Source organism: Chelonoidis abingdonii, chromosome 22 (genome assembly GCF_003597395.2).
Source record: "Chelonoidis abingdonii isolate Lonesome George chromosome 22, CheloAbing_2.0, whole genome shotgun sequence".
NCBI classification, from domain to species: Eukaryota; Metazoa; Chordata; order Testudines; family Testudinidae; genus Chelonoidis; species Chelonoidis abingdonii.
The window spans coordinates 24,733,841-24,745,863 of NC_133790.1; the positions used below are offsets into that span (position 1 = coordinate 24,733,841).

At 48.2% G+C, this 12,023-nt stretch overlaps 1 protein-coding gene across 2 annotated transcripts in view; it reads left to right on the plus strand.

The window, feature by feature from the left end:
* Positions 1-12,023, plus strand: part of KSR2 (kinase suppressor of ras 2) — a 281,411-nt gene that overhangs the window by 59,759 nt on the left and 209,629 nt on the right. For both annotated transcript variants that reach the window (XM_032800013.2, XM_032800014.1), the window contains exon 4: positions 10,461-10,965. In XM_032800013.2, the coding sequence (XP_032655904.1) occupies positions 10,461-10,965 (505 nt within the window). The remainder of the gene's footprint in view (positions 1-10,460; positions 10,966-12,023) is intronic.

The window sequence follows — 12,023 nt, forward strand, 5'->3', positions numbered from 1 at the left end:
GGCTTCCATTTGTCACTTACATAATGACTAATACCTCTTCATTAAGATGAGTCGGTTTCATGCACATGACTGACTCCCTAAGTATCCAGATGAGATTATAACACACACGCTTTGGGGATGTGGCTAACCGCAGACTCATTAGTTGGGATATTTGGATATATTTAAAGGGACACAGATGGTTAGCACCACCGTTTAGGTTTTGTATTTAAAAGTAATAGAGTAGTTTTCGCAGGATTTTGAGAAAAAGATTGTATGAAACCTAACAAATATGTTTTTCAATAAGATCAGAAAAAACAAGGGGTAGCCTTGTTGATAGATTGGTGGAAAAGCAAAGATTTCCTAGGAACTTCCTTAATTAGCGTGAACATTTTAATTAAATAATCAATCAAGATGTGACCATGACTCTGACTCTTCTCCTGGCTCCGACCACTAGATGAAACAGACCAGTTACGAGCCCTGACATAAGGTGAAAGCATTACAATGAAAACCTAAAGAACAATCCAAGTTCCTATACACATGTTAGAAGCTTAGCAGAGTCACCCATCACTCTTATTGGGCCTCAGTAGGGCAAAGTCCTTGCAACCCTTCCCAGGGAGGATCGGGGGCCCGAGGGTCCTGTCCATTTGCTGGATCGGAATGAAGGCCCTGAGTCAGTTTAAGCTCAGGCTGTTTCCAAAAGTCCCTTCTTTGTCTATTCATTTGCCTATTTGTTTGTGAAGGATCCACTTTGAACCAGTATCTGTGAACCTCACCAACTAGTGGTATCTCTCTGAAGGCATTATAGCGTGAGTGAATTTGCATAATCATCTCCTACTATTATTAATTCCTGGAGGGCTGTGGTCATGCTCCCCCCTGGAATTGCATACAATCCCTGAGCCACCATGATATGTTAACTTGATACAGTAAGATCTTCCAAAGATAGTGCCACTTCTGTCACGCACACCTCCAAGTATCTGGTCTTCCTCTCGGTGGGGTGAAGGAGAAGCATTTGACTAGAATTGATGATGATGAGTGGGAGGGAAGATGCGTGAATACCTGATGGACTGGGCTAATGGTTTTATCAGCCTGTATTTCCGAAGTGAAATATGTGGCATGCACAGAACATATGCTGGCATTTGTATAGTACATGCTACAGTATTGCTAGCACTTTTTTCCTTTGAGTTCTGTAGTTATAAATAGAAAGGTTACTGGTATTTTTTTTTGATTATCCCTCTGTCTGAAAAGTCAGGTTGCCATAGGTACCATCAGTCCAGGTTTACGGTATGTTGAAAGAGAGGAAAACAACAAACGATACATTTTAGAAACCTTAAAAACAATTCCAAATAGCTCTTCTGCTGAGATTTTAGGGTCTTTTCTCTCCAGACCTTCCAGGGCTGGAAGCAAATGCTGTGCACCCTATTGGAAGCTGTGGATCTCCCCCAAAGCTCTTGACCCTAATGGGTTTGGAAAGATCAGACCATTAATAGAGTCCTGCGTGGATACAAAATTTGTATCCGCATCCGCTCCACACTCTGCAAAATTGATACAAAGCAGATATCCATGGATTTGCAGGGTTCTAAGCGTTAATTCAGGAGTGGTGCATGACTGAATATGTAGCTAGGCCTGGGTCTCAAGCTTGAGTCATCTGGGGTGGTGGTGGTGGGGACTATTTCTGGCAGATCTTTTAAAATGAAAAGTGGCTATTTGGAGCTACTCAGCTGTTTGGAGTGTCAGATTAATGGGCAGAGTGCAGGTGAAGGGGCAATAAATGGAGCTTATTGACTGGTTCTGCGTTTGATTACAAGGTATCATAAGCATAAATCCCAATTCTGAACTTTAGCATCCAAAATGTGGGTGCCTAGCATAAATTCCTCTAAGCTTAATTACCAGCTTAGATCTGATAGCGCTGCCACCAGCCAGAATTCCCAGTGTCTGGCGCACTCTGGTCTCCCCAAAACTTCCCTGGGGGACCCCAAGACTCAGATGCCCTGAGTCTACAACAAAGGGAAAATACCCCATAAAAACCTTGTCTCTCTTTATTTCCTCCTGGCTTCCCGCCTGGTTACTCATAGGCAATACCGTTTCAAGTCCTTGAAATGCAAACACAGAGAGATCAAGTTTTTTCACCCTCAGTCAGTGTCCCTGCAAAGGTAAGCTTGCAATTTGAGCACAAAGAGATTTCCCTTCCCCCCGGTTTCCTTCCTCCCCACAGTTCCCTGTGAGTTCTAACTAGGAAAAACAACACAGTCTTAAAAAGAAAACTTTTAAAAAAGAAAGAAAAGACATAAAAATATTCTCTGTATCAAGTTGGACAATATACAGGATCAATTTCTCTTAAAAGAAAATGAATAAACAGCCTTATGCAAAGAAGAGATATACAATTTTTTAAAATTCCAGCAACTACAACATGTAATACAAAAACAATATAAAAAACTATATTGTTCTTATCCCTGTACTTACAACTGGGAAACAGAAGATTAGAAGCTTGAGATAGAAAGATACCCTCTCAGCCGAGAGAGATAGACAGGTGTGAGGTAGACAAAGGACACACACCCAAAACTTCCCTCCCTGAGCTTTGAAAAATCCGGTTTCCTGATTGGTCCTGTGGTCAGGTGTTTGGTTCCCTTTGTTAACCCTTTACAGGTAAAAGAAACATTAATCCTTAGCTATCGGTTTATGACACAAGGCCATAATATATCTGTGCCTACTATGTGTTATATGGAATAGTAGATCAATGCAGTCGGCCCAGTTCTGGTAACCCATGTGGGAGTGGGGCCTGCTTATGTCAATCCAGTTGCAGGACTGGAAGTAGATATTGTGTCTCTGTTCCCCTATCTTGTGTTTCCTCCTGCCCTCTTCCCAGCCAGATCCTCTTCCCTTAGAGCAGTAATAATGTCCAAGAAAGTCCATGACTGATGGAATAAAATTGTCTTGAATTTAATAGTTTGTGAAAATAGTATTTTCCTGCTCTAAAATGCATTCCCCGTTTAACCAAATCTGATCAAAGAGAAGTGCCCTGTACATGCACGCAGGCAGTTGTGTGTGTTTAAAATACATTCCCCAAGCTTTACCGGGTTATATTTAGGCATGACGCACCCACCATTGAAATACCCAGTTATTTTTACCCAGGAGTGCAGCAATTTCGTTATGACATCGTCAGCCATCAGAATGAATAGTGGCTGACCGCAGATAGGAAATGAGAGGAGAGGACAGAGCTGAGATGCTTAGGACAAGCTGCAGCACAGCGTCTTTCCGCTGCTTTTGGCAATGAAATATTGGAGACCTTACTTGTCAGTGTCTTAGGCTGACACACCGGTTGTGGTCTTGCTGTGCTAGATTCCCTGTGGCCAGTCTACTCTGATGTTTAGGAAGTGTTGGTCATCATTAATTGTCTAATGATTATTGCTGTTTATCTAGGGAAGGAATTGTCCTAGCTAGAGAGTGCTCTGGTGTGCCGATGAACTATTCCTGACCCGCAACTGCAGGGCTGCCTGCCCGTTATGCAAATCTTTGCACACTTATTGGCTGGTGTGTTCTGAGTTACATAAAGTTGTGTGGTTTTCTCAGTCACCTTACAACACACAAATCCATGTGCTCTGATGGGCTAAGGGATGTTAATAGCTGGCCGGAGCACAAGGATTTACATAATGGCTGCACAGTGGCACAGTTCAGATCCCTGTGCCTTCTACAGGCTGCTACCCTGATAGCTTCATATCCACATACCTGCAAAAACTCCTGCCTCTAAGGCACGGGGCAACTCTTCTCTGCAATGTCCCCTGTGCTCTCTACTTTCCTCTCACTGCTTCTGTTCTCAGCTGCCTGCAAAGCAGGACTTGAGAATGAAAGGTGCTCAGCCTTGGGACTAGCTGGCTCACTGTCTTTGAGCTGGTAGCGCAAGAGAGAGGAGCAGAGCCGAGCCCAGGGGCATGGTGCTTAATTTTAAAGAACTTGCTGGAGCCTACAATAGAGGCAGGGTGCATGTAGTCTGCCAGGCACAAACATAAAATGATTGAGCATTTTTTTGCAAATTAATTACACTTTTTAATCCAGTTATTCTTAAATATATATTTTGTGCTAAAAGATTTCTGTGCTCATTGTTAAATTAATGCCTCATCCATCCCTTCTGAGGGCTAGATTCTGCTCCGTTACAATGGTCTGTCCGTTTGAAGTAAGCCCTTTGACTTCAGGGCACTTCAGATTTACGTTGTTGTTGCTGTTCTTGCAAACAGTCTGTGGGCTGCACTGAAGCAGGGACCTCATTTGCACTGCCTCAGACATGGTGACAGTCACCCCCTGCAGAGGGCCAGCCTGAGGCCAATGCAGCACTTCACGGCCACTGCAGCCCAAAAAATTGGGTTGATGTGGGATGGTGGCACTGCACTGATGACTCTCTCACGGGGTGACTTCCACCAAGGGTTGGAGTGAAGTTTACATGTACAACATTATCTTTGGCCATTCCTGACCTTTGAGGCCTTCTCATTACAAACCTGATGTTCTTGCAGCATAGTTTTAGTATAGAATAGTTATAAGAACCCAAGATTCCTTGGTTCCTGTATTCAGTGATGCAAACACCTGGGACAACTTCCTTGGTGTGTCATTAGCCCAGGTCCAGGATAGTTGTTACCTTGCAAGCTAGGAAGCAGCAGTGAGAGCAGAGACTTGCGAGTCAGGGCTCCCAGGTATTGTTTAGTTTTCCTCCAGGTCCTTACAGCTCCTTTATGTCCCCTAATTGCCACCAGGATGGTGTCTAAGGGCTAGGGACCACAGCTGAGCCTTTCAACTCCAGTAGGCTTGATGATAATGTTTCCCTGCCTCTCAGGGGTGTTTTGAGTCTTCATTCACTTATGCTTTTAAAAGCACTTTACAGACTGGGTTATGTGTGTTTTGTACCAGTGTAACTGCCAGGGAAGGGTGTGATTATTTTAACTGATGGTTATTCTATCATGGGATGTGGTTACACCTGTATAAAAGTGACTTAGGTCTGGTTGACACGTAAAAAGTTTAAGTTGATACAACTGTGTTGGTCACGTGTGAAAAATCCACACCCTACCCTGACTGACATAGCTACATTGACCTAACTCCCGGTATAGATACAACTACGTCAACAGAAACGTACCTCTGTCGACATAGCTACCATTGCTTGGCGAGATGGTGTTCCTACACTGATGGAGAAACCTCTTTAATGGGTGTAGGCTGTGTCTACACTACAGCGCTGTGCCAGTATAGCTACAGCAACGTAGCTATGCTGGTACAGTCTCTGTAGTGTAGACTGTACCTTATCCTGGTATAACTGGGAGTGGGAGCAAGCTATACCGGTCTAAGCACCTTTCGCCGGGTATCATTCCATCTACACTAGGAGGGTTGTAGTGTTCTAGCTGTACCAATGTAGTTAAAGCACTTTTGTAGGTAGATAAGGCCTAAGATGTTTGGCTGAGGACCTTTACTGCGTATCAGTGACTGCATGCATCCAGCGAAGTGGGATTCACCCACGAAAGCTCATGCTCTAATACGTCTGTTAGTCTATAAGGTGCCACAGGACTCTGCTGCTTTTGCTGATTGTTGATCTTTATTATGCATTTTGTATTAGCTGATCTATAGAACATTTTAAACAAGGAGGAGCAATGTCTGTTTTGTAGACCCATACTGATCCCAGCTGCTTTTCTCTGCGTCCATTTTTCAGCAAGATCAAGTTTCTTGGGGGCAAATCCTCCCACTGACCCCATGTCCCTTGAGGGCCTTGAGCCCACCATGGGTGTGGCTCCACTATTGATAAGAGGCAAAATGCAGGGACCTCGTCCCATGGTCCTTGTCTTCTGCATTCTGTGGAGCTTAGCTTTGCTGGTGCTCCATGGGCACGAGGGGATTGGGTTGGGAGAGGAATGGGCTAGTGGGTCCATTGGCCAGTTCTCCTCCACGAAGGGGGACCACACTGGATGGTGCAGGCTGTTCCAGCTCTGAGACGTCAGTGGTAGCTGTGGAGTGGCTCTCCTCTGGCTGCGCAGCCTGGAGGGATGGAGAAGGGTTTCTGCCAGCGCCCATGGAGGTCCCCAGTGCAGACTTCATGCTGCCATCCTGGAGTTCTCCCTTAGAGACTTGCCCTTTGAGGAGAAAAACATTGAAGAACTGAATTGAATCTAATCATTGCTACCGTGCTTATCACTGTAATAGCCGAGTAATTTATCTGCTGCATTAGGCTGTGCTATAGCCCCACAAGGGAAGTGACGGAAGTCCCATTGCTTGAGATATTTTAAATTAGACTAGATGAGGCCCTAGGGAAGAGCCCTGCATTGGGAGGGGGCTAGCACTCTTGTGACCTGTCCTTAGAACTGAAATCTCTGAGCTGTGCCTTCAGCTGGTGGAAATGCAGACAGACTCAGTGGAGGCAGTAGAACGATGTCCATTTCCATCAGCTGAAGGTCTGGCTCTTTAATCTCAGCTCATGTAGAACCTGCAAAGTATAGCTTGGCTTGGGGAAGTCTTTATCCTTGGCTTCACTCCTGCATGCAGTGCTTTACTGGCCTGTTCTCTTCCTCATTTCATCTTCTCCTGCTCTATTTACTGACACAACTTTCTTCCCGTCTTCCGTCCTTTGCCTTCAGTTCCTCTCCTGCGTTGGCCATCAGTTAATGCGCCGCATACCCCTGACCCCATCCCATTCTGGATACTATTCCCCTACCTCCCCCCTGTACTTCTCATTTGGAAATCTTCCCACACATACCAGACATGTCCATGGGGCTGCTCCCCGGGAGGGCTGCGAATGTCACTGCTGAGGCATGTATTTCTGGGCCTGAACAGCTCCTTTCCATCAAGTTATAACGTACTAGGTGAGTGATTTGTCACCTGAAGAATCTGATTGTTGTTTGGAGCTGATGTGTCCTATCTTCAGGTCTTGGCTATTCTCTGTGTCCTGCCTGCTCTTTACCCCTTCCTCATTCAGAAATAGCCCTGGGAATCTGGATCTGATCCAAAGCCTGTTGAAGCCAGTGGAAAGAATTCCCATTGATGTCAATGGGCTTTTCGATCAGCCCGTTTCAGGTCCCCTGAGGAACATGTCACGGTGAGCATGTGCTGTGTGCAGGGCAGAGGAGGTGCATGGGGACCCCGCGCTCTGCAGAACTCTTCTTGTACAAGCTCCCAGAGCTCAGGCTGATGGGCCGTGCTGGGAAGGAGAGATGTGGGACCGCTGGATCTGCCGCCGTACCGTTCTCTCCCACAGAGCGTTTGCCATGGCAATGCTGCAGAGCTGGTGTGAAGGGGTACGTGAAGATTTTTTTCTGCAGCCACCAGGAAGGAGTCTGTTGCCTGGCCTGCATGCTAGATGGAGAGTGAAGAGTGAAAAGGACGTGAGATTTTAACAGTTCTCTTTGTTCTCTATCCCATGGGTTTTGTTAATAACACGAAGGCAGCAGCAGCCCCTCCACCATTGCTGGGTGCGGGCTGGTATGTAAGCAGACTCTTCATGGTGGCCCTAGCTTTGTTAGCCAGCCTAGGAACCAGAGAGAACCGCAGGGTATATCTGTGCCCAACAGCCTCAATATAGACTCCCCTCTGTGTTCTGCAACAGATACAGAAAGATGTTTGGAGTTAAAATGTGGTTTGGGGCTGTGGGTTTTTTTTTTTTTTGTGGTAACAGACATGTTCCCCTAAAGAAGCCACTGAACTCTTCGAAAGCTCCCCTGACCCAGTAATATTAAAATAGTAAGTAGATACTCGAGCACTACAAACCGCCTCTGATGTTCACACCAGCCTCTCAAAATCTTACTTCCACTCACCTGCTCAATTTTAATCTGAAGACAGACTTTCCCGAGCCCCACGTCTCTCTCTTTGATAAGAACTTCTCCCCCCACCTTAGCAGTACAATTCAGAAGAAACCCCCCCAAGCTCTTTTTGATCAAATCCTACACCTTTCATTTCTAAAGTCCATTCCCCTTTTTCTTCTCAAGCGCTTGAAATAAAATGATTCCCATGAAAAGGATGGGCAATTAATAATGAAAGAAAGTGGGGGAGGGAGAAAAAAATCTTCCTTTTTAAAAGAAAAGAATCCATTTTGATTCAGGTTTTATTAGAGGAGAGGATCAAAAGAACTGAGACAAGAGCGCTTGAATCTGGTTCATCATTTAAAGACTGCTAAAGTGTCACTGCAGATGGGCGTGTACCCATCACTGTGCTAGTTGACACTTTGTGGCTTCTTTTATTTATTCCCCATCTCTCAAAACTGCAGAACTGGAATTATGCTGTGTGGGTATCTGTGTGTATGTGAAAGTGAGAATTGGCCGGGTGGGAGAGGAAGAGATGCTGGCTCTTGTCAGACAGTTGGAGTCCTGGTGGCACTCAAGGAAGGTGGAATCCATTGGGCACCACTTGGAGCGTGAGCGGACACAGAAGCATAGGGAAGGGAAGACTGGATGCATGTGAGCAGGGTAGAAGGGGAAGCGGTGGAGGAGGTGCTAGACAAGACAGAGGGGAAAAAAATCTTAGCTGCCAAGCGTGGCTTAACAATGAGAGAGCTGGGAGAATCCTTTGAGGCTGTGTCTCTTGTGTGTGTTTGCACCGAGCCATCACCTCAGCCCTTCCTGTGAATCTCTGTGGCTGTTCTCTCATATCCGAGTCATGGAGTTCAATTCCCAGCTCTGCTACAGCCCAGTGTGTGACCTTGGTCAAGTCACTTATCCTCTTTCTGCCTCTGATCCGCATCTTACACATGGGGAAAATACTCCCTTTCTCCCAACCATTGTCTGTCCCCTCTGCTTAGACTGTGAGCCCTTTGGGGCAGGGACGGTCTCCTCATTGTGTGTGGACAGCACCCAGCACAATGGGGCTCTGATCCCTGACCGGAGCTTCCAGGTGCTCCCATGATGTGAATCGTATGGAGCAGTAACCCGTCTATTGAAAGGAAAGCCCTGGGGTTCTGAAATTGTGTGTAAGTAGTTGTCAGTCTATGGGAATAGCTGCCCTGAATAAGCGTGTGTGTGTGGGGGGGATGTGGTGAGGTGTGTAGGGGGCTCTATGGGATATGGTGAGAAGGCTCTGAACTGGGAGTTGGTGACCTGAAGTCAGTTCCTGGCTATAGCACTGATCTGCTAGGACTGGACAAGTCACTTCCCCTCTCTGCCTCTTCTCTCTGTCTGTCTGTCTTGTCTGCCTACTTTGAGGCAGGGGCTCTCAGTGGTTTCACGGCACCCAGCACAGAGAGGCCTTCGTCTTGGCTGAGGCCTCCAGAGCCATGGTGATCCATACGTTTCCATAAGGAGAACACGTGTCTGCTCTGTAGCCCAGCGTTCTCTCTCTCTGGCTGAGGACTGCTCGTGCAGACAGGAGGGTGTCAGCTCCTGGAATGTGCCATGCCCATTTCCCCAGTGTCCTGAGCTGAGACAGCAGAATTCCTGCCAGAGAGGCTCATGCTGGATCCTCTGGCGGGACTCGAGAGAGGAGGATGTGATCCCGTCACCATCATTCAGCACTTTGGTCATTAAGTGCATGCGTCGCACCAGGCTCTCCAGGGACTAAAGTGAAAACAGCCCCCCGCTGTGCATGTGGGTGACTCACAAAGCCTTTTCGGCTTCAGTGCTGAACGTGTCACAGAGTGTCCCAAAGGCTGCACTCCTCTTGGAGCCCTTGTTCTGTGGGGCAGGGAGAGAGCGCATTTAGCACTGCTGAAAGGTGCCGGATTGTTTGCCCTGGAGACAGAGACATAGTGTTAGGCCCAGAAAGCAGCTGGACAAGCTTTTCCCAGACTGCCTCCACAGAAGCACCCTGACTTAGAGGGACTGATGTCTGGGAGCGGGATGGGAAGGAGAGAGCCAAGGCAGTTCATTCTCTAGACCCATTCTCCTAGGATTCCGGCCAAAGTTGGACCCCCCGCCAGCCTCCTGCTAAAAAATCTGTTCTGTGCTAATTGCCCTTCATTTCCCACCCCAGAAAGAGCTGCATTTTAGTTTCCCCTGGGGTCCTTTGGGATGGAATGTGCCTTTTAAAGGCAGAGTAGCAGGAGGCTAATATAAGGCTCATGACAGCACTGCCTGGGCAGGCTGTAGGTCCTGGGAGGTTGGCTCTCCAATATCTCATGCATGGCCTCCTGCCCGAAAGGTCTGAGGTGTTAAGAGGGAACCTGACTCTCTTCTGACTGAAGAGATCTTTGCACCCTACTCTGAAGGTGTTAAGATGTGGGGCCCAAGTCAGTTCTCTGGCAGAAGCTTGTACCCTGACCTCTGGGCTTGTCAGTCATGATGTCCTGGTAGAAAGCAGCTGGGGCACAGGGTGAGAGGCAGGTGATGCATCTGGCTCAGTTTGGCTGTTGTAAATAATGACCAAGATCCTACCTGAGGAGGCCTGATTTTCACAGGTTCAGAGCACTGGCAGCTCTTGCTGACATCAGCGGGAGTTGGGGCTGGTCAGCACCCCTGAAAATCAGGCCTGTGATTGGGAGTGTGTGTTTAACACCAGCTGTCTAATTGCGAAGTGCTGTTTGTTTGTTCCCTCAGGAGGCAGCCTTTCCAAGCAAGACTGGACCATCCAGTGGCCGACGCCAGAAACAGGGAAGGAGAACAGCCCTGTGTGCCAGCCCGAATCCATGCAGTGGATCAGAACCCACCTTTCCCAGAGCCCCAAAGTGCAGTCCAAGTGCATGCAGCACTACTGTCACCCGGGTTCGGCCCACGGACCCACGTACGCCCACGTGGAGAGACTGACTGTGGAGGGCTATCCTGGGCTATGTCCCCCACTGGAAGCCGGCCACCGCTCCTTGCCGCCGTCCCCCCGGCAACGGCACCCTGTTCACACCCCCCCACGGACGCCTAACATAGTCACCACCATGACTCCTCCGGGCACACCGCCAGTGAGGCGGAGGAACAAGCTGAAACCTCCAGGGACACCTCCCCCGTCGTCCCGGAAACTAATTCACCTCATCCCCGGCTTCACCGCCTTGCACCGGAGCAAGTCACACGAGTTCCAGCTGGGCCATCGAGTGGACGAGGCGCATACACCCAAGTAAGTGAGTTGGGGGCGGTGCCTGCGCAAGCTGAGCAGAGTAAGGGAGCTGGGAGTGGGAGCTCTGTGATGGAGCTAGGAAACGGTTGAGTAGTGCACACCCTTGGGGAGTGGTTCGGAGTGAGTGCGGTTTAATAGCTAGATTGCTGGTATTCCAGGATTCTGGGTTCTGATCCTGGTTCAGACACTGAGTAGCCCTGGGTGGGTCAGTCCACCGCCCTGTGCCTCAGTTTCCCCCTCTGTAAAATGGCGGAGAGGCCTACCCCACAGAAGTTTTGGGGAACTGAACGTATGAGATCCGTGGATGGAAGGTGTGAAGGAAGCTGAAGGTATGCTTGCTATTGCTCTCTGTCGGAGCCGTTGGTGATAACCGTGACCACTCCATCCACCACCCCAACCAGCCCACCTGTCTGGCACTGAATCTAAGACCTCCCTTGCTACAGATATCCCAAGCCTCAGCCTGCTAAACCTGACGTGGTCCTTAGACACAAAGGCAGTGTTGGCCTGGGCTGTGTGTCACAGCTGGAGTGGTGATGAGTTAATTGGGATGCTGAATTCTGACCAGTGGAAATGCTATTAGAGGGGCGGGTCTGGGTTCTTTCCAAACTGGAAAAGATTACTGCGGAGGCAGTGTGCCTAATCTCTGAGGGTGCGGGGGGGAGAGGCCCACCAGACCTAATAGTCTTTCAGGCCAGTGCAAGGACTGACATGTATGGGCTTTCTTTCCTATGGTATTTGGTCACAGCTCTGGGGGAGGAGGGAGCTGAGCATGGGTTAGAGGGACTGTTATCTTCTTTAGCTTATTCTTGGCACTGGATCAATTCCCAGTCAGCTCCAAGAGCTGGGAGGGCTGCAAAGGTGGCAGTAAATCACCTGACCTCTGTCCCTCCCCTTCTGAGCTAGGTCTGGTGTCTTTGATGTCTGTAAAGCTCGGCGCATCCCTGCGGATGCATTTCTGTGACTTCGGGCAAGTCCCTTAACATCCCCGTGACTCCATTTTTCCATCTGTAAAATGGGGTTCCTGAAACTTGCCCTATTTCAAGTGCTAGATATTAATA